General features: G+C 38.7%; 1 protein-coding gene across 3 annotated transcripts; it reads left to right on the forward strand.

Moving 5' to 3' along the window:
- The first annotated feature begins 2,719 nt into the window (after nucleotides 1-2,719).
- On the forward strand, nucleotides 2,720-24,796 carry TDX (tetraticopeptide domain-containing thioredoxin). Of its 3 annotated transcripts, none has more exons than XM_086453505.1 (11): nucleotides 2,720-2,880; nucleotides 2,976-3,009; nucleotides 14,984-15,118; nucleotides 15,213-15,300; nucleotides 15,396-15,476; nucleotides 15,897-15,961; nucleotides 16,284-16,424; nucleotides 16,619-16,732; nucleotides 22,609-22,662; nucleotides 22,752-22,785; nucleotides 24,242-24,796. In XM_086453505.1, exons 1-11 carry the CDS (start codon nucleotides 2,771-2,773, stop codon nucleotides 24,574-24,576), a joined length of 1,191 nt encoding a protein of 396 aa, XP_086309631.1. In that variant the 5' UTR covers nucleotides 2,720-2,770; the 3' UTR covers nucleotides 24,577-24,796. The 3 variants fall into 3 exon arrangements, with proteins under 3 accessions (XP_086309631.1, XP_086309629.1, XP_086309630.1); XM_086453503.1 differs by lacking the exons at nucleotides 2,720-2,880; nucleotides 2,976-3,009 and adding exons at nucleotides 3,065-4,284; nucleotides 4,374-5,055; XM_086453504.1 differs by lacking the exons at nucleotides 2,720-2,880; nucleotides 2,976-3,009 and adding exons at nucleotides 3,069-4,284; nucleotides 4,374-5,055 and having other exon boundaries at nucleotides 22,755-22,785.
- The last annotated feature ends 176 nt before the right edge of the window (nucleotides 24,797-24,972 follow it).

Below are 24,972 nucleotides of genomic sequence, written 5' to 3' on the forward strand. Positions count from 1 at the left end.
ATCTTGATCAAAATGGAGAAATAACATATTCTAAATTAAAAATCCAAAGAATCAACCCTTGCCAAGAATGGGATTTGTCTTTTTGGATCTCAAAATATATCAAATCTCCAATCGATCAGCAAATTTCATATACTTATTGGGACTATCAAAATGCATGGGAATACGTTCTTTTAATTCAAAATACAAAAGGGTCCCATTCATGGTTCATCCTATTTTTTTTTAAATATAATAATCAAATTCCTTATTGGTTCTTTAACCAATGGTGGCAAAATTATGGTTCTATCCCTCAAATTCCCCTTTGTGAACAAATTTCTCTTTTCGAGGAATTTGTCAACAATAACAAATTCAAAATAGATGATTTAAATTATCAAAATATGTTATCTTTTACCCACGCAAGTTATCCTTGGATACTTAAGTGACATCATTTAAAAGAATTACTTGACATCTTTCCTATCTTTTTCAAAAATACCTATGTTAAATGGTGGGATAAATATGATTTCACTAAAGTAACACCTGAAGTATCTCAAAGGACACAAAAAACTTTGTCTCTTGACAATTTTTCAAAATTACCAAAAGTCTTAGCAAAATCTTATACTCAAGCAACTACCTCAACAACTATTATACCTACAATATTTCCTATAAAGTTTTTACCCAAGACTTTGTATTAGCTATTGAACAAATGCAAAAGATATCCAAAGAACTCAAAAATCTCAAAAATACAATATCTGTCCAAGGTTCTGTTGCAGCAAAATCATCTTTTTCAAATACTCCTCAAAATATTTCTTATGATGACAATGAAGATAGTTTTTGTTCTAAAGATATATGTTTGAAGGTCTATAAAGTTATCTGTAAATTCAAGTCTGTACAAGTATGTAAATATGACATAGAGTCTTCTATATTATGACTGATATGTCAAAGAGTCTATATAAATGTGTAAAAGTTTGGTTTGTCAAAAATCGCGATTAAAATAATAGTAAAATACTATTTAAACGCGTATCAAAAGTCATAGGGAACAGTAAAACACTGTTCAAAAGTCAAAATTATTATTCATCAAATAGTGTTTTAGTCGCCAAAGCCATCAAACAAAATCACTGTAGCTGCCACATGTATTACAACTGTAACATTGTCGATCAAATAAAATATTACCACGTGTACACTTCACGTGTCTTCACATATTCAAAAATGTCCGTAAAATCCTAACCAAACACATGTGTCCCTTCTCAAACCTTCCTAAACATCAACCGAACACTTGTCCCTTCTACACCCTTCTGAAACCTCTATAAAAATCATGCACCTCCATTTGAGAAAACATTCGAAAATAAAAACTCTTCTCTACAACCTCTCCGACTATTTCTCCGACCATTATCTTCTCCTATCAAAATCCCAGTTCAAAATCCCGATCAAACATTTTAAACCTGATTCTATAAATTGGTATTAGTGCCAAGTTTTCAAACGTCTCTAGAAATATTGTATTACTTTTATAAAAGTTTAATACTCAAAAGTATACATCTACTTATTTTAGATTATTGATAGAATAAAATAAAATAAATTATTATAATTATTAAAAAAATATTAAAAAATAAAACTAATATATGTATCTGACTTCATGAATGTAAATTAGGATTTGAATTTTGGTTGAAAATTTCATTTCGTCATTCAATCAATATTAACAATATAAATTATTATTTAGATTATTGATAGAATAAAATAAAATAAAATAAAATATTATAATTATAAAAAATATTAAAAAATAAAGCTAGTACATGTATCTATTTCATGAATGTAAATTATGATTTAAATTTTGATTGAAAATTTCTTTTCATCATTCAATCAATATTAACAATAGGAATTATTATTTAGATATTGATAGAATATTATTAATTTTATTTCAAATAATGGTGTTGATGATAATAATAATAATATAGATGCAAATTTTAACATATCAAAACAATCCTTGATTGATGAAAGGAAAATGATTTGTAATATAATAAGTTTATATTTTATTTTTGGATTTTCTCTCATTAAGATAATAGCTTGAAGAATTATTTTAATATCATTAATAATATTTCAATAATTTTCAATTCGGCATGTCGCAAATATTTTAATTGGAAAAAAAATTACAACTACACCATCAATGATTTGATGAATTTCATTTTTTTTAAGGTAATAAAGGCCATAAGTCTTCTATAAACTCTTGCATGTTTACTAAAGGTAGAGGAGAAAAAGATGGGGTTAGGGGTGTTTTATTCAAAATGGCATGGTCACGGTAGCAAATCGACTTGTTCGTCGTATTATGTTGAAAATGAGCTCGTTTGCTAAAGAATTCAATCTTGTAGAAGTATTTACTAAAATTCTTTGTTTCTTTATAAAAAAATACTTAATCATAATATCATATTTTATTTAGTTAATAAAAATATTTAAATTATTAAAAAATAATTATCTTAATAAAAATATAAAATATCAATTGATTAAGTACGAATTTTATTGATTTGTTCGATATTTTTTAAATACCATTCATGTTATCTCGATTGTCAGACGATTTAAAAATCCATCTCGTTCATGAGCAATGCCGGGATGACTCGAACGAGATTTGAGAACATACTTAGTGGGCCCAAAAGAGTACCAGATGTCGCTTCTTCAAAACGGTCTTACTAGATTTCAATGGCCCCGAATGCAGGTTATAGAATCCATCTAAATAAATTCCAGTTCTGAAGTTCTCTTTAGAGCCCCGTTAATTGAGAGGGAGAGAGAGAGAGAGAGAGAGAGAACAATGGAGGAATCGAAAATTGAAGAGCTGAAGGTGTTTGTGGATCAGTGCAAATCAAACCCAACGATTCTCAACGATCCTTCTTTTGGATTCTTCAAGAACTATCTTCAAAGGTGATTATTTATTTATCTATTTTTCTCTCATTTTTGAGCTTATTAGTTCTCAATTTCTTAATGACCCTTATTTCAAACTTTTGTTGTTTAATCAGTTTGGGAGCTCGGATTCCTCAAAACCCAAAATCGGTGAGAGAAAATTTCAACGAATGAGTTCTTTGAAGCTTATGATTGATTTTTATTTTAATCTATTGTGTTTATATTGTGTCTTTTGGACTTGAACCTTTACTTAGTGTGTAAAGTCTTCAACTGTTTAATTATAGTACCCGAACTATAAGAAGATTCCAGACCTCAGGTACCTGGAACGACACGAATTAAGTCGGTCGTATGCTCCCAATGTGCACCTTTATTAGCCACTCCACATGTCCTTCTTCGATTGGTTTGCAGTCTTGAGCCGTCGCCTTATTATGATAAGGCATTAAATGTCCTTGTTTGACCTTCCAGGCAGTTGGTTTCTTTTCACATGGCGTTTCTGTATTGGCTTGGCACGGGCACGTGGTGTTCGGTCGCCTCGTTTTTTAGGTGCAATGATGGCTAAGACAGCCCATCATGTGCTCTTCAACATAGGCAGTTCCAGCCCTTGGATTAAACACAAATCTCAAGGGGGTTTTCCTTATAAAACCCTGTTTTCTCACTTTTATTTCACTTTGTCAAAGCCCTGCCATTTTCCTTTCTTAAAGAACCTTTGCCCTTCTCTGTACATCTTCTCTGTCGAGTATTCCGGCCAAAGCTCATTCCGTCTTCTCTTGTCATTTCTTTTCTCAAGTATTCTATATTCCCCTTTTTCTTTTCTTTGAAGTTTTGGTTCGCTGTTGCTCGTATTTTCTTTTTGTCCTTTTTCTTTTCTTCTTCTTTAGATTGTTAGAAACCCCTAAAAATATTATGGGAAAAAACCCTATGTCCCTGTGAGACCATCCATGGAAGAATTCCGAGCTACATACTCCATTCCAGAGTTCGTAGTTACGGAATGGTGCGATTTCCCAAACCCTAATGAGACTTGGGAGAGGGACACGACCGTCGTCCTCTGGGGCCAGTTTAAGACAGGTTTTAGAGTCCCCCTGTCCCCTTTGATCCGCGAAGTTTTGAATTTCTATCATAAAACTCTCAGTCAAATAATGGGGAACTTCTTCCGTCTAATTTTCATGATCGAGCTGATGAATATTCGTCTTCCTGAGGACCAAAAGCTCGATCTTGTTGATATCCGAGTCCAATACAAGCTCTCCAATGCCTTCAAACAGCCTGGATTTATCTATCTGATGAAGAGACAGGGTCGGGAGGTATTGCTCCAACTACCCGAGACTGACAAGGAATGGTTCCTGTACTCGGTCAAGCTCACGGGTTCGTGGGAGTATGTCGAGGGCCAATCCATTCCTGCCCTTAAGAATCATTATTTTAATTGGACCGGTAGGGATCAACATATTCACTTTTTTTTTATATACGCCAATCGTGCCCTTTCTCCGACTAATTTATTTTTGATTTCCTGATTTATGCAGGGTGAAAGACAAGAAACCCCCTTCTGCTCCCGTCCTTGAATCCATTTTCGATGACAGAGAATTTCAAGATAGACTTACCTCTCTTTCACCAGCTCTTCTTCTCAACTCCTTTTTACGATCAAGAGAAGGGTCTTCTAGTCCTTCCCAAACCACCGTTCTTTCCTCTACCACTTCTTCATTTTCCCTTAGAAGCTTTAACTCCGAATCCGAGGAAAAAATGTCTTCTTAATTAATCACCCGAAAACCTTCCGCACGCAAGCGCATTTTTCTTGAGACTTCCCCTCTGCTCGTATCCGTCCTGCCCCCTACTAATCCTTCTCCAAACATCCTACTGCCCCAGATGCATTCTCAATTGGGAAGCAACGATCAGACAGGTTTGGTCATGTTTTCCAGCTTCGATCATCAAAACAAGAAGCAGAAAAATACTTTTTCCTCTGCGGACCAAGACGTTCCCACTGAAAAAGCCCGTGGACCTGAAGGTCTTCTTCCCCAAGAAGTCTCCCCTAAGGAAAATGTTCTGATGGTGAAGATCCCTCTTGAGGCATCAGCTTTAGCTAACCCCAAAATCGCCCGAGCACTACTGGAGGGAAGCCTTCCTCTTGTTGACAAGAGGACAATTTCTGACCTTCTAGAGAAGGATCTAGTGTCCTTTGTGGATGACCTCTGTAGCCAAATGACTAAGGTAATCTACTCTGCCACGTTCTTCTTTTCTTTAGATTCTCACGATCTGCATTTCCTTAATCGATTTTGTTTTTCAGGTTTAGCACGGGTTGTTTGCCCTTATTAAAAGTAGGTCGGATGCGCTTAAGGTTGCTTTTTCCGTTCGCTATTCTTTGGAGATGAAGGAAAAAGAGAATTCTGACCTTCGGGGTCAGCAAGATCAATTGACTCAAAGTTCCTTGGCTTTTGAAGGTCGATTAGATCGGATGAAGAAGGAGGCTGAGGAAAAGGAGGAATTACATACCAAGGCCCTCGAGGAGTAGAGAGTTGACCTTCAACGTCTGCTGGACGAAAATGTGAAGGAATGGGAAGATGCCTTGGAAGAGGAGAGGAAGATAATCGCTAAGTTGAAAGTCGACCTCCGTGAACTCCAAGCGATCTCTCATCCCCCAATAGTTCCTTCTCTGCCCCCGTTGCCTACTAACATCGATCTTTCTTCCTTAGCCCCTGCACCTATCGACCTTGTAGGAAGCTAGTTCCTTTTGTAATTCTTATTTTGATGTAGTCGTCCCTTATATCAATGAAAATTCGTTTTGTTATGTTTATTGACATGGATCTGAAGACTTTTATACTAATAAGAAATTGGCTTCCTATCCTTTTTTCCTTGTCAAATTGTCTTTATTCCTCTCAGAGTGAAGCTCGGTTCGCGTAGTCCGTGCCTTATTGCTTTGTTTAAAATTCGCTGTACTCCCCTGAGAGTGATGCGAAGAGCCGACCTTATTACCTTTTTGGTTTTTGCATCACTCACCTCATAGAGTGATGCTCGGTTCTAAGAGGAACCGATCTTTTTGCTTTATTTGATTTTGCATCACTCACCTCATAGAGTGATATTCGGTTCCAAGAGGAATTGACCTTTTTGCCTTATTTGGTTTTTTGCATCACTCACCTCATAGAGTGATGCTCGATTCCAAGAGGAACCGACCTTATTACCTTATTTGAGGTGAGTGATGCTCAGTTTCAAGAGGATCCGACCTTATTGCCTTCTTGGGTTTTGCATCACTCACCTCATAGAGTGATACTCGGTTCTAAGAGGAATCGACCTTATTGCCTTCTTTGGTTTTTGCATTACTCACCTCATAGAGTGATGCTCGGCTCCAAGAGGAACTGACCTTCTTGCCAGGTAAATGCTCGGAATAATAAATAGAAAACTTTTATAAAGAAATTTAAATAGAAAATGATACCGGGATTTCCCTCAGAGTCTATAAAAAATCTTAATGAAATTTTAACATGGAAATTGAATTAAATTGTTCTGAGCGACAATCTTTGAAATAAATCCTATTTGCTAAACTAACTTTACCCCTATTGAAAGTACCTTTTAAGGTTGAAAGCATTCCATGGTGATTCGATTGAATCTCCGGCCATTGTCTTCAAGTAATACGCCCCTGCTTGTTCGAGCTTATCTATCATATATGACCCTTCCCAATTCCCTCTGAGCTTTTCATTTTTCGGTACTTGCATGTTTTGGAAGACCTTCTTCAGCATAAGATCTCCTGGCCTAAACACCCTCCTGTGTATCTTTCGATCATAGGACCTTTTCATCTCTTGGTGATACTTTCGAGCCAACAGTTTCTCATTTACTATATCCCTAGTTTTCTGAGTTCGACCAGTAGGTACCTGAACCTCTGTTGGGATTACTGCTTCAGTCTTGTAAGTGAGAGCGAATGGAGACGCTCCCGTACCTCTTCATGCAGTAATTCGGTATGCCCATAGCATGCTATGTAGTTTGTCCGCCCACCTACTTTTCTGCTCATCCAACCTCTTCTTCAAGTTCTCAAGTATTGTTTTATTGGATGCCTTGTTTGTCCGTTCCCTTGAGGATATCTCGGGGTCGAATTCAGTTTTCGAATTCCATACTCTTGATAGTAAGCGAGGGCCTGTTCACCCTGGAATTGCTTCCCATTATCAGTTATGACGGCATATGGTATTCCGAACCTCCCAAAGGAATTTTTCCACTTCTCGAATTCGAGCCAGTGGGATGTTTTCTATCCACTTGGTGAAATAATTTGTTTTGACAAACAAGAATTCCCTTTTCCTTGTTGCTCGGGGAAACGGTCCCACGATATCCAATCCCCAGATAGCGAAGGATTAGGGACTGGAGATCGGGTGGAGTTCTTCCGAGGGTTGTCATATCATTCGAGCATGTCTTTGGCACTTATCACAGTTTTGGACGTACCTCTTAGCATTCTCTTGCGTGCAGGGCCAGTAATATCCCTGTGAAAGAGCCTTGTGGGCCAACGAACCACAGACCCCTTTGTGTATTTCTCCGAGAATTAACTGCGCTTCTTCCGAGCTCAAACGCCTTAAGTGTGGGCCCCTATAGGACATCCGGAAGAGTTCCCCCTCAATGATAACGTATTCCTTTTCAATTTCCAACCTGCTTTTTGTCTTCTGGTAGCACTCTCGACCCAAGAGAACTTATTATTTTGTCTTTCCAGCTTGGACTTGAATATATCTGCATGCATTCTTTTCCCTTTTCAGGATCAATGCTTGCCTGGGCCTGAAATTCTATGGGAATGGTTCTGACGTCCGTATCTCTGAGTATTAAGGCCAGGCACACCAATGAGTCCGCGTGGCGATTATCGTCTCTGAATATCCTTGATATTTTAACCTTTTCAAATTTAGTCATTTCTTCTCGGATAAGCTTCACATATTTAACCATCCTCTCGTTTTTTGCTTGGTATTCTCCTCTGCACTGTCCAACAACAAGCTGAGAGTCTGAGTAGCCTGCAGCTCCCGAATCTTTAGTTCTTGGGCCATCCTTAATCTACCAAGCACTGCTTCATACTTTGCTTCGTTGTTTGATGCTCCGAATCCAAGTTTCAATATCTTTTCTAGGCGATCGTTGCTAGGAGTAACCACTATCATGCCTGCACCTGACTCATGGAAATGAGCCGACTCATCTGTAAACAGCCTTCAACCTATTTCAAGGCTCATAGGGTCGGGTATATCTTTTTTTGGTTGGTCTACCTCTTCCTCTTGCTCCTAGTAGGGGTTTTTTGTAGGAAAGTCTGCCAGAAAGTCTGCAATTACTTGACCCTTTTGCGTATTCCTTGACTCGAAAATGAGGTCGAACTCTTCTAGCGTGACGGCCCATTTTGCTATCTTCCGGGAATTTTCGGTTTTGTGCAAGATTTCTCTTAGTGGATAGTTTGTCATGATTCTGACCTTGTGAGCTTGGAAACATGGTTTGAGCTTCTGGGTTTAATACACCAGAGCGAGCCTGATCTTCTTCGTTCGGCTATACCTTACTTCTGAGAGTCCCAACGTTTTGCTGTTGAAGTAGACAGGTAACTCATTTTTCTCTTCCGTCTTGAACAAGATGGAACTAATCGCTGTTGGAGTCGCTGGCAAGTAGACGTCTAAAGTTTCCACGTCCACTGGTTTACTCAGAACGGGGGGTGTTCCGTGGTACGTTTTTAGATTTAGGAATGCTTTCTCACATTTTTCTGACCATACCTTACTTCTGACCATACGAATTACGTTCCCTTCTTCAACAAAGTAAACAACGGTCGGCACTTGTCTGAAGACCTCGACATGAACCTGCTAAGTGTGGCTATTCGACCCGCCAACTTCTGCACTTGCTTCACACTGGTTGGTGAAGGCATCTCCGTCAATGCCTTTATCTGGTTTGGATTGGCCTCAATTTTAGAAGATACACTGAATGTGCACTTCTTAGGGTTGAGGCGCATCTTGTACTCCCTCTGTCGAATGAAAGTGTCTTCTAGATGGGTCATATGATCTCTCGATTGTTTGCTCTTTATTAACATGTCATCGATGTACACCTCCATCGTATCCCCGAGCTTGTCTTCAAACATCTTTGTGACCAACCATTGGTACATGGTTCCTACGTTCTTTAGTCCGAATGGCATCACCGTGTAGTAGAAAAGGCCTTGATCGGTGATGAAGGCGGTCTTTTCTTGCTTTTCAGGAGCCAATGAGGTCTGGTTATATCCTGAATACCCATCCATGAAAGAAAGCCTTTTATACCCTGTCGTAGCGTCTACCAGTTGATCGATCATCGGGAGAGGGAATCCGCCCTTTGGGCATTCTCGGTTGAGGTTGATGAAATCAATGCAGACTCGAACTCGACCATCCTTCTTCGGTACCACCACGATGTTTGCGATCCATGTTGGAAATTGTACCTCTTATAAATCCGACCTGCAGTAACTTGGCCACTTCTTCATTAATTGCTTGCCTTAGCCTTGGCGCTAGTCTCCAAGGCTTCTACTGAACGGGTCCGAACCTGAGATCCACATGCAGTTGATGGCTCGCTACCTGAGGATCGACGTCAGACATATCTTCTAATGACCAGGTAAAAATGTTTTTGTTTTTCCTAAAAAACTCAATCATCTTGTTTGACTCTTCTTTTCCCATATCTGACCTTATGAAGGTTCGGTGCATGCCTTCTTCTCCTGAATTTGACACTTGTCCTGGCAGTAGTGTGCCCTGTAATTGCTATTGATCCCTTGCGCCGGAAAGGCTAGCCTTTACTTCCTCAATTTTCTCTTGATGTTCCTTCTTCTTTCCCTCCTTCATTGCACTGGAGAAATATTACCGAGTTGCTACTTGATCCCCTCTTATCTCTATTGGACCTTGGCAGGTTGGGACATGCACGATCTGATGGAACGTGGAGGGAACAACTTGCATAGAATGGATCCACCTTCTTACCATAATGGCATTGTATGCTGAGTTTGCATTGACCAAAACGAACTTGGTCATGATGACCTCAGGGCCTGTCGTCATGGGGAAGGTGATTTCTCCTGCGAGTGCCACTGGGATTCCGTTAAACCCGTAGATGCTAACATATAATTGTTCTAACCCCCCGAGCACACCCACACGCTCGGCAACTTTCAGGAACAAGATGTCCACTGCACTTCCAGCGTCAATGAGAATCCTTCTCAGATCTACTATGCTTACCTCCAAGGTAATGACAAGAGCGTCGTTATGGAGGTTGGACACCCTTTTCAAGTCTTCAAGAGTGAAAACCGTTGTCTTGCTCCCCCATACTGACTCCGATACTTGAGCCACTACTATTTATTTTGTGACCTGATAGACTTCTTGTTCATGTTGCGACTTCCTAACCTTAGAACGGTGTGAGACCCCAAACACTTTGTTAGATCCTAATTTAGTGATGATCATGTTCACTACCCTCTGACCTCTATCCTCCCGAACTGGAAGGTCTCGCGGGGATGGGGTGGCAAATCCTGTCTCCTTGGGTCTTTTGTCACGGATGCCACGTATCTCCTGAGCTTGCCTTGATCGATCATGTCCTGAATGACATGTTTCAATCTCCAGAAGTTGTCTGTCGGGTGGTCATTTGCTTTGTGATACTCGCAGTAGGGCATCCCTAGCTGACCCCTATAGTTCGGTGGGGCTTGCTAGAAGCTCATATCATTTTTGATATGCTTCAATATCTCGGAAGGCCTCTCAGTCAAGGGCGTGAAGGCTCTTCTCAAATTCCAGGAACCTCGATTCACTGTCTCCTTTGCCCTTTTCCTGTCCGACCTCTTGTCTATTCCCTTTTTTTTGCCTCTAGGACTCGCCCTAGTCGGGGCCACAGTGTTTACCGTAGACACTGTTTCTCGAGATCTATTCTTCAGGGTTTCTTCCAATGTAATAAACTTCTTAGTTACCACGTAAAGGTCTTCCATTCTTTCTGGAGGATTTGTGATCAGCTCTTCGTGCAGTCTGATACATGGTATGATTGCGTTGACATATGCTTGAACTACCATGCCGTCGTCCGGATTTTCGGTTGAGAGTAGTTGTGACTGGAACCGAGCCGTGAAAGCTTGGATACTCTCTTTTTCCGCATGTCGTAGATAAAACTAAACGTTGACCTTGACCTTCCTCCACCTATTGTGGATGTATTGGGCCACAAAGAGCTCTTCTAACTGTAGGAAATTTCTAACCGACCCTGATGGAAGACCTTGGAACCAGGAAAGGACCCCCAACCTAAGGGTAGACGGAAACATCTTGTAGATAAGCGCATCATCTCCCTGGTGTAAAATCATCAAGTTCCTGTAGTGCATGACGTGCTCCATAGGATCTTTTGTTCCATCGAAGGAATCAAACTTCGGCATGTGGAACTTCCTTGGCGGCTACTCGTTTTGAATTGCAGCTGTGAACGAGGAAGCCCTTAAGTCTTTGATGACCGATCGGGCAAGTCGACCAACCTAACCTCATTTGACAGCGTCTTCCTCCCTTCGCCTCAGCAGATCTTCCATTTCCAATAGGGTGAGGGGATTCGGCAGCACGTATTGCTCCGTGCTGGCTTGATTTCCCTTATTCCTTTCCTCGGGGTCGTGATTTTTGGAATGCTGACCTTCATCTCTATCAGCTCCTCCCTAGTTCTCCGATTCCTCTCCTCTCCGTTGCCTCAGATGCTCATTTTCCCTCCTGAGTTCCCAAATCTCTTCTGACTGACGTTCCAAGTTTTGTTGCAGATCTACTTTGATTTGTGCCAATAGCTGCTGGACGTTCAAAACAGGTTGGTTTCCTTGCCCGCCCTGGGATCCGTGGGCTTGCTCCTCTGCTGCTACCAAATTGGTTGTCTCTGTTGCTCCTTCTGCTTCCACCCTTACTGCAACCCTCCTACCAATATTCCTGGTATTCGCCATGTGTATGTCATGTTTTTTCTGTTTGGTTCCCACGGACGGCGCCAATTGTAGAGGTAATTTTTGTGATCACCTCGAGATCTCCGTTCTCCGGTGTGCAAGATCTTCTCTGGATCATCCCTGTTCCCTGATACACAAAGCCTCCAATGCCTAAGTTAGATCCCATAGAAAATTTGATAGAGTTTTTATGAGTTAAATCGCGTACCTTTGGGTGTGGCTCTTTCTTTTATTTATAGAGTGATAGTTTCTATCTTCCATGTTTCTAATCTTAGCTCCTATTTTCGGATAAGAAGCATGAGAAACCTTGAGACTAGAACCTTTCCTTGCATATCACGCTGAAATCCCAAGAATCCAAGGATCTGCACGCCTCCTTTTCCGAGATCTCATTCTCCTTGATCGTTTCCTGAGCGACGATGGCTAGGTGGGAATCTCAACTACCCGATCGATATAATAAATAGGTCGAAACCTAGAGATCAGATGATATGTCAAACAGTTTACCGACCCGTGTTGTTACTTCTATGGCTTGCAAATTTATCCCTCTACAACAATCCTTATGATGGAGTAGTGCAAATAATTGCTCTCGATGTTTTTTCAATATTTGCACCATTCATTGTAATTTGTGAAGAAGTGGTACAGATAATTGCACTGGATGTTTTTCTAGTTGTTTCAATGTATACTGTAGACGTTTTTTTTTTTGATTGACCGTCTTCATCACCTCGAACCAGAAGCTTTAATGGTGATCCTTTGCACTTGCTTCAAGCTGGGACATTGGTGTGGTACCTGTTAAAGAGACTTTGACACCCTAACTAATGGTTTAATTAGGGTTTTCTATCTCGAGATCACACATAATCCAAAAGTCCTCTTCCACAAGGATCATTTCCTTATTTATAAATGTTTTTCGTTCTGTGAAAACCTTACCTTTCATGATCTCTTCGTGATTTGTGGGATATGAGAATATCCATTTCCTGGATCCTTGGGGACAGTTAAGGCTTAAGGGAAGGAATCAATCCAGCAAAAAAACTTCCTTATATGATTTGTTTCTCTTTCAAGAATCGTGGTCAGATTGGTTCTCTCTCCCTGAATGGTATGGACCCATTTGAAGAACTCTGGATGTTTACCATCTTCCTTAAGCCGCGTAGGGACACTACCGATCAGAGGTACCATGGTCTACTGGTGTGTTTGGATCCAGAGAAATGGAGAGAAGAAAAAAACGAAAAAAAAATGAGTTTCTTTCCATTTCTCTTATTTGGATTGCTAAGTGAGGAGAGAAAAGAAAAATAATGGAGAGAAAAATGGGCTAGTTTTTCCTCTATTTTTTTTCTCCCTCCAAATTGGAGAGAAAAGAAATGCTGATGACTACTAAGAGCACTAAAAGTTACAACTCTACCTTTTTTTCTCTCCAAACTTAAGTTCTTCTACTGTTAAACCAAACAAGATGGAAAGAAACTGGATTTCTTCTCTCTTTGTGTTCCTTTCTTTTAATGAGTGTCTTTTTCTTCATTTCTCTCCATCCAAACAAAGCGTAAATGATGCCGATCTCTACGCTGTCCTAGTTATCGAAGACCATATAAAATGATGACACATGTAGGGTTGGGAAACAATGCTTATATTAGACCTTGTCTTGTTTCTTTTTTGCCCTTATATAGCTCTACAATGACATTAATTATTCGATGGTAACATACCTGTGTTGGTGTTTCACAAGAACCTCTCAAGGAAGTTCTTTGATGTTTCAACAAAGGCTCCTCATGACATCCTAGACGGTTACTTTAGAGCAATTGGAAAAGCTTTCTTTATTGTTGTTATTGAGGCTACGCTAGCATTTTCCATAATTTATATGCACGTAGTGTTAGCACGGTTGTTTGGGTGATAAAGTTTTGGCTAAAATGGTGCAAAGTGGTGTGAAGCTTCTATTTCCTATAGGCTATAGCATAATCCGTTGGGGGTTCACTTGTAGTTTCCTCAACTTAAGGCAAGAAAATATCCTTGACAACTGCATCCTGTTTCCACATCTCTGTAGTTGGAGCAATAGTTCCATCCGTTGTTCGGATCTTGACTTCATCATTCTAGCTATTGGTTGCCACAAGTCTCTGATGTTTGGTGAGATATCATTGAATTGATGCTTCTGAATGTCTCGTTGGTCCTTATCCCATTTTCATGTTGCACAATTCAAGGTAGTCTGGAGCTTTCATTCTCCATAGTATGATTGCATGGGGGTTTACTTGTAGTTATAGCTCTTTAGTGGATGCAATAGTTCCATTGGGTGGTTTTGGTCTAGCCTAAAGGTTCCTCATTGTTTTTTAGTGGTTTCCACAAGTCTCTGGCCCCTGTCGGAAGTTAACGAAATTGATACTGCCACTTTGGTCAGGTCGTGAAGTCTATGCGTGGTATAGAAACCAAAGTTCCCATGCAACTACAAGGTAAAAAAGAGGAGTGCATGGTTTAGGTAAAAAAGATGTTCACAAAGTATTGCGTCACATTGGCCAAGGCTGATCAGAATCATCTTATACGAACAATTTGGATCATTCTCAATTTTTTAAAAGTGAGAAAAAGAGAAAAAAATAATGAAAAGAAGGAATGATGTAAGATAACAGTAGGTTTTTCTTTGGTGGGAACAATGGTAGAAGTGTGCTGCCCAGAGGAGCCTTTTGGCACTATTGGCGGTGAAAAAGGTTTAAAACGTGATTCTGTTTTGATGTTTTGATAATTCGTAAAATTGAAATGAAACATTCGTAATGTATTGATACATTCCAAAACATTCCATATAAATGTAGAAACTCTAGCTTTTATTCATAGATGAATTTAGAAGAATAATATTCTTTAATTGATTAATGAAAGATATAATTATCATACTTCTTCACATTGATACACATTACAAGTTATCTGTAACATAAAAACATCGCATTTATGGAGTTCATTTTCTCACTCACCCTTATCCTCCCTACATGGTTTGAAGTTTGAACCAACCAACTTCAATGAAGAAGATCATCTTCCTTCTTTAAATACAAGAGTTTTTTTTTAACCCAACGTGATCATAATCTGTGGTAAATGTCAATTGTGTGGTGCAAGCAAGTGAACATAAAACAGAAGAAACTTCGTATTGTCACACCAAATTTTGTGGAGTGTTGGAATCAACAACAGTCAACATTGACATTCTCACCCTTTTAAATCATAGAAAAAGTGAATTATGCACAATCACTTTCCATTATATGAGTTCGTGTTTTTAATGAGCCTTTTTTTTTTCCGCATAATAACTCTTCTCTTGTTTGTTTGTCACAGAAAAGTAATGTGCCAGATGAACAATATGATGAGAACCAAAAACCCAATCTACCAACAGAAGATGATATTGTTGAATCGGATATTGATTTGGATGAAACTGAAGTTGTAGAACCCGATAGTGATCCACCACAAAAGGTGGGTTGTGGAAACAATTAATGCTGACTGACCGAAGGCTAGTTCAATGTTCCGATATTTTCCTTGGTAAGTCTGTTTATTCTTCTACTTGTAGATGGGAGATCCTACTGTCGAGGTTACAGAAGAAAATCACGATACCGCTCAAATGTCCAAATCAAAAGCTATGGATGCAATCTCTGAAGGTATGGCATAACTTTGTTATGAATGATACTTCTATTTGTGCTTTAATACTCACATTCATCAATGCGAATTGTATTTGTAACCAACATGTGTATAGGTAAGCTGGATGAAGCCATTGAACATCTAACTGAAGCTATCTTGTTGAATCCAAGGTCAGCGATCTTATATGCAACTAGAGGTAATTTATCTGTCTTGTTTTTTTCTGATTTTCTATCACCCTTTATTAAGAGAGCTGCTATTGGCACCCCAACTTCTACTTATTACACTCCAATTTCTTAAATTATTTATCACACCCCAATTAAAGATTAAAACACACCATTCAAACATTACAAAAATTGGGCTCAAGTTATTAATCAACATTACAACACATACAAAAAATTGCAGTAGTTGTTTACAATTACGATTAGGCTTGTATAAAATCTTAAACCTAAAAAATCTAACAAAAAAAGGGAGAGAGTTACTTTTGGCACCCCAATTTTAACTTATTCTCAAACATCCACTTATTTAATTTGCTTCTCTTTTTTTTTTTAATGATTCTGTCTTGCTTCTCTTTATTTGCTTAGTTTTACTTGTAAAATTGATATCTGCTCATTTTCAGCTGGTGTCTTTGTGAAAATGAGCAAACCAAATGCGGCATTCCGAGATGCAGATGCGGCGTTACAGGTTTGTCCACTGTACCCTCTATGCTCTATTCTCAAAATTCAACTTGACAATGAATTTTGATTAACTGGTTGATGGATTCCCAACTTCTCTCATATAAAATTTACGGTTTTTATAAAGAGAGCTGCTATTAGCACACCAACTATTACTTTTAACACACCAATCCATATCTGAACATGTGCTTAATTTCAAAAGTATTAGTGTGCTGTAATTAAAAGTTGGTGTGGCAATATAATCTCATTTTTATAAATAAAAAAATGCTTACAGATTTGTATTGATCTGGTTTCGAAAATTATCTCATGAATCTTTAAATGTACTTGTATAGATAAATCCCAACTCAGCGAAAGGATACAAATTTCGAGGAATAGCACAGGCCATGTTGGGGCAGTGGGAGGAGTCAGCCAGGGATCTACATACAGCAGCAAATTTGGATTACGACGAGGAGATGGGTACTATGCTTAAGAAGGTAATTTGTATATTTTAAGAGATTTTATTGCCATACCAACTTTTGCTAACGCCACCCCAAGATGTGTACTAATTCTTTGGTGATTTACATATGAATTGGGGTACATTAGCAAAAGTTGGTGCGGCAATATAATCTTTCTATTTTAAAAGAGGAGAATCTGGAGCTGTTGCTTGATTATTTGTTTCAATATGCAGGTTGAACCTAATGCACGTAAAATTGAAGAGCATCGCAGAAAATATGAACGTCTCCGAAAAGAGAAGGAACTAAGGAAAGCTGAACGTGGAACGAATCAAAGAGCTGAAGCCCAAGTAATTGGAATTGATGTTATCTTTCTTGAAAAATATCACGCACCAAGAAATTTCTCAAAATTTTATTAGAAAAGATGGGGACGAGAAGTCCCATAGTACAATAAAAAATAGAAGAGTATAAATCAAAGATAAAAACCATAAAGAAAAGCCGCTACTCTACTAAATTACAAACAAGATCCCATCTTACTACAAAATCCTCAAAGAAGGTCTCTTTAAACTCTTTAAAAGCCATTTAATTGAATTGAGAGAACTCAAACAGTGATTAATTACTCAACCCTAATTAGGTTTTAAAGGGATTATATAATCTAATAAGTAGAAAAGACTACAAAGGACAAAAGACTTAAAAAAACTAATAAAATAGAATTATTCAATACTCCCTTTCAAGTATGTGTGTAGATATCGACAACGCCTAACTTAGACAAGACACCTTCAAAGGCGGTTTTGCTAACACCTTTAGTAAGAATATCGGCAAGTTGTTGAGATGTAGGAATAAAATGAGTACAAATCTGCCCAGAAATAATCTTCTCTCTAATGAAATGTCGATCAATTTCGATATGTTTCGTTCTATCATGTTGAACTGGATTTGCTGTTATGTTAATAGTTGATTTATTATCACAATATAATGAAAATGGGGTTGTCACAGGAAGACACAAATCAGCTAGTAAGGTCTTGAGCCACAATAACTTACACACTCCAAGTGCTATAGTTCTATACTCTGACTCAACACTGGATCGAGAAACCACATCTTGCTTCTTATTGCATCAAGTTACCAAGTTGCCACCAACTTTAATACAATACCCAGAAGTGGACTTTCTGTTAGTCACTGAACCAACATACTCTACGTCTGTCCATATCTCAACACGAAGATGACCATGATTACTGAACAAAATATCTTGACCAGGATATCCTATAAGATATCTAAGAATACGATAAATAACAGTAAGATGAGATGTGCGAGGAAAGTGCATGAGTTGACTTACAATACTAACAACATAGGCAATATTGGGACGAGTCATAACAAGTAAATCAATTTTCCCACAAGACGTTAATACTGACTAATATCTGGCAAACACTCCCCCTCGGAATTAGTCAACATGTGATTTTGCTCAATAGGAGTATCGGCGGGACGAGAATCAAGCTGACCGGAGTCACTGAGTAAATCAAGGACATATTTACGTTGAGAGATAAAGATACCAGAATGTGACTGCGCAACCTCAATGCCCATAAAATAGCGAAGATGTCCAAGGTCCTTTATCTCAAATTAACGTCTTAAGTAAGATTTTACCTCGGTAATGCCGTCGCAATCATATCCAGTAAGGACAATATCATCCACATAAACAATTAAAGCGACAATTTTGCCATGGGAGTGACGCAGGAAAAGGGTATGATCAACAGACTCTAATGGAAACCAAACTGATGTATTACCTTAGTAAAATGCTCAGACCATGTTCAAGGAAACTGCTTCAGTCCATAGAGAGAACGGCGAAGACGACAGACAAGTCCAGAAGAAGTAAGTGCAAGAAAACCAGGAGATTGGACTATATAGACTTCTTCCTGAAGATCACCATTGAAAAATGCGTTTTTTACATCTAACTGAAAGAGGGGTCACCCTCGGACAGCAGCAATGGAAAAGAGAACATGAATGGTGGTTATCTTGACAACATGAGCAAATGTCTCCTGGTAATCAATCCCATAAGTCTGAGCATATCTTTTGGCCACCAGACAAGCCTTATATCGAGCAATAGAACCATCAGGATTATGCTTAATAGTAAATACCTAACGGCATCCCACAGCCTTCTTTCCAAACGGGAGAGGAACAAGTTCCCAAGTCTAAGTTTTTTTCAAGAGCATTCAATTCGTCAATCATAATTGCTCGCTACTCAAGATATGCAATAGCATCTGCAACAGTATTAGGAAGAGAAACAACAGAAACATAAGCAAAAAAACTCCAATAGAAGGGTGAGAGAGCGGAATCAGATACATAATTAAAAATGAGACAAATACAAGTGCGCTTACCTTTGCGAGTGGCGATAGGACAATCATCACAAGGGACAGTAGGAGGAGGAGTTAAAGGCGAGGAAGTGAGTTGGTCTGGCATCGAAGTGATGGTAGTATTGCGTGATTATCAAGAGTAAACCTGCAATTAAGGAGGTGGCGATCTGATAGGAGATGGAGAAGAAGGAACAAACATGGGAAGAGGAAATAACAAGGGAAAGGGGTCATCGTCAGGGGAATCTAGAGAAAACCACTCAAATTGAATGCCAACTAACCCAGTGTAGTATGGGGTATGTTTAAAAAAAGAGATATCCTGAAAAATGAAACACTTTCGAGAGGGAGGATGATAACAGCGGTATCCTTTCTGGGTAAAGGAGTAACCCAAAAAAATACATTTAACGACCTTAGGGTCAAGTTTAATACGAGTTTGAACAAAGTAAACGCACCCAAACACACACGGAGGAAGTGGAAACAAGGGACGATCTGGATGGAGTTGAGAGAAAGGAATGGCAAATTGAAAAACCCGGGAGGGGGTCTGATTAATAAGGTAAACAACAGTTACGTTCATGCCAATAGAGAGAGCATGGGCTAACTCTAGAATATGATAATTTTTCCTTTCTGATTGACCATTCTGTTGAGGAATCTTAACATTAGACATTTAATGCTTAATGCCACTCTAAACAAATCTTCAATACCTCACTATAGGTGTACTCTGTACCATGATCAGAACGGAAAGTTTTGACGGTACGATCAAATTGGGTATGAACTATAACAAGAAATTGCTTGAAGATTCTATATATTTCACTCTTGTATTTCATAAGATAGACCCAAGTGGTACAACTGTGGTCATCGATGAAGAGGACAAAATAACGAAAATCATGAGTGGATGTGATGGGGGAAGGACCTCATATATCAGAGTGAATTAGGTTAAACAGAGCAGGTGCAGTAGTATTCATATTAATAGGATAATGAGAACGAACATGTTTAGCTAATTGACAAGGTTCACAAGAAAATCAAGCAAATTATTATTATTAAATAAAGCATGGAACATGTATTTCAAATATCTAAAGGAATATGGCCTAAACGTAAGTGTCAACGCATTACAAGTACCTTATTAGACTGACTACTACTACTAAGTCAAGAAACAGAATGAGTGCTAGGTGAAACAGGTGCGCCCAAGAGATACAAGTTATTTACTTCACGTCTAGTGCAAATCGTCTTCTTCAACCCCAGATCCTGAAAGACACAATAAGAGGGATAAAAAGTTACACTGTAATTCAAATGCTTGGTAATGCTACCAAGAAAGATAAAATTAGTAGTAAGTTGAGGAACATGCAGTATATCAATTAAGGATAAAGAAGGTGTAATAGAAAAATGACCTTGACCAGCTATAAAAGACAAAGAATCTTCAGCAAGGCGAACTTTGCAATGATCAGAACAAACACTATAGGTTTTGAACAGGGAGAATGTACCAGTCATGTTATTTGAGGCACCAGAATCAATGATACATGATAAGGAAGTGGTGGAAACACTGTGGCAGAGGCAAACGTACCTAAGTGAGTGAAAGTTGAAACCGGTTGAGATAAAGTCTCCATCTGATTGAAGAATTTCTTGATCTTGTCAAGCTCAGCCTGGGATATAGATATCGAATCTAAGGAGGAGGTAGTAGTTGAAGGGAGTGCTGGATCAGTAGTCGACTGAGAGACTACATGAGCAAAAGATCGTTGAGACAATTGACGTTGTTGATTAAGACAACCATGAAGCGCATAGCAATGGCCTTCATGTTACCTAACTTTCCACAATGATCACACTTATGTCGTTGACGTGTAGGTAGAGATCCATTGGGAGACTATGGAGAAGATATGCGAGCAAGCATAGCGAGTGGTCTCCTGAAGAGTGAGGTAGGACAGCTGTGTGACGACTCTTATCAGCTAAGACATAAGAATACACAGTCTGTAGGGATGGAAAATGATTCATACCCAATTAATGAACTCTCGTATACTCAAACTCATCCCGGAGACCGGTTAGAAATTGAAAAACTCGATTCTTATCTAGAATCGACGCATATAATGCCTCATCAAGAGGATTCTTCCAAGTATAGGACGAGGAATAGAAGGTCAATTCTTTCCGTTGAGCACGTAACTGTGATATATAGGTGGTGATTGAAGAGTTACCTTGCGAAAGATGAGAAATCTCATGATCTAAGTTAAAGATCCGGACATTGTTTTGACGTTGTGAGTAAATACTCTTTACGAAATCCCATATCTGTTTTGCGGTCTTGGAGAACTTAAAATCAGCCGCAATGTGTGGTTGCGTAAATGTAACCAGCGAAGAACAGACTATAGAGTCATTAGCAAACCATTGGGGATATATAGTGTCAGTCTGTGCAGGTTGTTTGTCCGTCCCTGTGAGATAACTGATTTTTCCTTTTCCACCAATAAACATTTCAACCGATCGTGCCCAAAGAAAATAATAATTATGACCATCTAAATTCAAGGTGGTTATTTGAATGCCAGGAAAGTCGGTTGAATGAGAGGGAATACCGCCCGATCCATCACTATGACCAGTGATCGAGGAAGATGATGTCTCTGAGGCCATCAAAGAGTCGATGTGCTTTGGTTTGAAGAGAGTTTAAATAAGAAGAGGGGACGACTCACAAGGAGAAACTGATCGCAACACCCTAAATGTGGCAATACACGATCGTAAAAGCTGTGGAAAGTGATCAAATACGGCTGTAGGTGACTAGAGAAGTCATTAACGCAATCGTAGGGCACCTAGGAGCAGTTATGTCGCTGCCATAAGCTTTAAACAGTAACTTGCTATTGTTGCAATCTTTAAACAACAACATTGCTATGAGTCTAGCCCTGAAACAGCACCCTGCTATGAGCCCATTCCCAAAACAGCACCATTGCTATGATCAAAACCCCCAAACAACACCATTGCTGTGATTGAGAACCCTAGACAACACTTGGCTCTTTTTAGCAAATAGCCAAGGAGCTGTTGTGGCAGTTCTCTAGGGATGATCTAAGGTCCATTGTTTGGCCTTAAAGCCACCAAAAAACAAAAAGCAGTACCTCTACTGTTGCCGTAGGGCTTCAAGATGTTCTAGCGACCCTATCGCATGGTGCGATTAGGGTATGGAGCAAAAAAACTCCCATAGGGGTGATGTTTTAATCTAAGACGAGAGGTGTTGAAGATGGATTTAAGAGAGGAGGGGGACGATGAGGTTTGTAGCAAAGAGGGGGGGGATGGAGGTAGGCTCTGATACTAAATTGAATTGAGAGAACTTAAAAAGAGATTAATTACTCAGCCCTAATTAGGCTTTAAAGGGATTACATAGTCTAATAAGTAGAGAAGACTAAAACGGACAAAAGACCTAAAAAAACTAATAAAATAAAGTTAGTTAACACTTTCCCTAGAAAAAGAGCAGCCCCAACACATCGATTTTGATATCTTCATAAGATAACTCCTTCCCTTTGAAAATCTGATTATTCCTTTTCTTCCATAAACTCCAACAAATAGCAAAAGGCAAAAGACTCCAAAGGATTCGCTTAGAACGATGAATAGGGATACCCCAAAGCAACCACAAGTCATAAAGCTCACGGATTGTTTGTGGAAGGCAACCCACCAAACCAAAGAGACCTAGGTAATGAGACCATTCCACAATGTAAAAAGAGATGATCAACCGTCTCTTCATTTCTCATACACAAAACACATCCATTTCCCGTTTGAAAGCCTCTTTTATTAAGTTGGTTAGTTTACCCAAAGATGCTTGTCATGCAAAAATTGAAATTTTTGAGGGAACTTTTGTGCCCCAAATCATACCAACGGGAAAGAAATTTCTCAATTATTGTGAGTCTACCTTTTTATTTCTTTTGCAGACTACTTATGAAAGGCAGAAAAAGAAAGAACAATCTCCAAGAAATAGAACTTCTGTAAGATTCTGATTTTATTGTTGAGTTGCAATCCTTTGCATGTGGTGGTAAGACCTTTAAACTAATTCATTTTATTTTTAATTTTAAAGCAGAGTTCAGAGGCTGCATCTGCTCTAAAAGATGGTATGTTTTCTGACTACTACTTTTTCTGTTTGCATTATTAAAAAAAAAATTGTGATTCATGCACGTTACTGTAGATTTGTTGAACCCTATTTCATTGAGGTTTCAAGGTTGCCTTTCAACATTAGCAGCGATAAATTCATGAGCTAAATAAGAGTTGGTGCCTATGTTACTGGGTTCATAGCGAACCACTAACTGGTACAAACTGGATCAGTTCGTGGTGGGTTCGTCCAAGACAGAGAACCTAATGAACCCCCTTATTTTGGTGAATTTTAGAGATGCTCCCATGGTTTGGTCAATATTAGAGATAACCCTTATTTTAGAAATCCCTAGATTTGGTCAATATTAAAGATACCCCTTTGTTTTTAACTGATGATATGTCCCTCTTGACTTGAGTCTTCTTCTATGAGATTAACATAAATGATGTAAATATCTGCCACGAACTACCTCTATGAACCGGGTTCTTCAAGAACGGCGAAACACGAACCGCATACCTGAATTCGAACTGAGCAAACCAACGAACCAGGTAACATAGGTTGGGGGTATATTATTGAACCACATATCTTTACTCTCTTCACTCAGTTTCTTATGGTGCATATATCGGTGTGTGCATTAATTGCTCCAAGGCTAGTATGTAAATACCTGCTTTTATACATGGATATTTGGCATGATGATTAGTAAGCATGAATACTTAAAAATGCCTGTATTGACACGTATGGATACCACCACTTATATCGAATACTGCATGGATTCTTCTGAAGGAAAATTTTCTCAGGAATAATTATTTCCTGGCTACTGAACTAAGAGTCGAAGTGAGCTTTATTTGTTTGGCATGTGAGGAAACATGTGTTTAGGTGACCTAATGAAGGAAAAAATAGCAATAAGATGAAGATATACTTCCTGAAGTGTCGGTTAGGTGGGGAATATCAATTTGCAAAAAGAGGTAGGGAATATTTTCTAGAAACACCCACCAAAAAAAAGTATTTTCTAGAAAAATGACTCTCTGACACCTATCTCATGACAAAGTCAGATAAGCTGGGAAAGGATCCGGGATTGATGGAAAATCAGCAAGAAGAAAATGATTTCTGTAAAATAAAGCACAGACAACATTTTAAAAAAAAAAATTTCTTTTTTTGCTTGAGGTGACATTGAATAGTTAATTTGGTTAACAAGTACGTATAGAGATCACATTTTCTCTGTGGCAAAACTTCAAATTAATCTGTTTGTAATCTTTCTAACCCTTTTACCGTACTTCTAATCCAAGCTGTCCTTCTTACGCTTCATTGAAGTAAATGTAAACACTGATAGTTATCATGGATTAATATAGGAGAGCTTCAATTGCCACACCTAATTATTTGGTGATTTACATATGAATTGGAGTGGCAATAGAATCTCTCTTAATATAGGTTGTCTGATTCCTTCCAAAACTTAACTGGTTCTTGGATGCGGTGATTAACAGGGCATGTTCTTAGTATTCACTCTTCTTCTGAATTTGAAAGCAAGTTGAAAGCTGCGTCAAAGTTATCCCATTTGGTGATTCTGTACTTTACTGCAACATGGTGTGGCCCGTGCCGCTTTATGTCTCCTCTTTATGAAAGCTTAGCAGCGAAGTACCCAAAAACTGTTTTCATGAAAGTTGACATAGATGAGCTTCGAGATGTGGCGGCACGTTGGAATATTAGTAGTGTTCCGACCTTTTTCTTCGTAAAAGATGGAAAGGAGGTTGACAAGGTGATAGGGGCCGATAAGAGTGGGCTTGAAAAGAAGATTGTTCAATATGCAGGCCAGTCTTGAGAGGGTCCATTAAGGAATTTGGCTTTTAGATTCCATCTGGTTGTTTACTACAATTGGCTACCTATGTTGTCATGGATCTCTTTCAGTATGTCCAGGTTATCTTGAGATAAACTGTTGTACTATCCTTTATTAGGTTGGTTCTCTTGTTTAAAATCTTAGATGTTATCTTGCAAACTGAACTTGGCATGGAAAATAAAACACCAAGTTATTTGCTGCTGCATGGGTGTTACCTATTCACTTATATCTACTGATTTGGTGAAAGATTATGTTTATTTTCCTCCTTTACACTTAATTTCAACTAGGGTGATCTAAAGGTTTTTTTTGTTTTTTGTGTGTATCCGTGGCTCATAATTCTTTACCCATCATAAATGGATAATAGATCATACATTTTGAAGA

The sequence above is a fragment of the Akebia trifoliata genome, chromosome 9 (genome assembly GCF_017979445.1).
Source record: "Akebia trifoliata isolate Shusen 1 chromosome 9, ASM1797944v1, whole genome shotgun sequence".
NCBI lineage: Eukaryota > Viridiplantae > Streptophyta > Magnoliopsida > Ranunculales > Lardizabalaceae > Akebia > Akebia trifoliata.

Bases quoted from the DNA above. Each gene is read 5' to 3' on its own strand.
- TDX (XM_086453503.1), top strand. From the start codon at position 4,714: ATGCATTCTCAATTGGGAAGCAACGATCAGACAGGTTTGGTCATGTTT. The intron at 16,425-16,618 runs GTAATTTGTATA...TTCAATATGCAG, and splicing joins TGGGTACTATGCTTAAGAAG to GTTGAACCTAATGCACGTAA. The intron at 22,663-22,751 runs GTAAGATTCTGA...TTAATTTTAAAG, and splicing joins CTCCAAGAAATAGAACTTCT to CAGAGTTCAGAGGCTGCATC.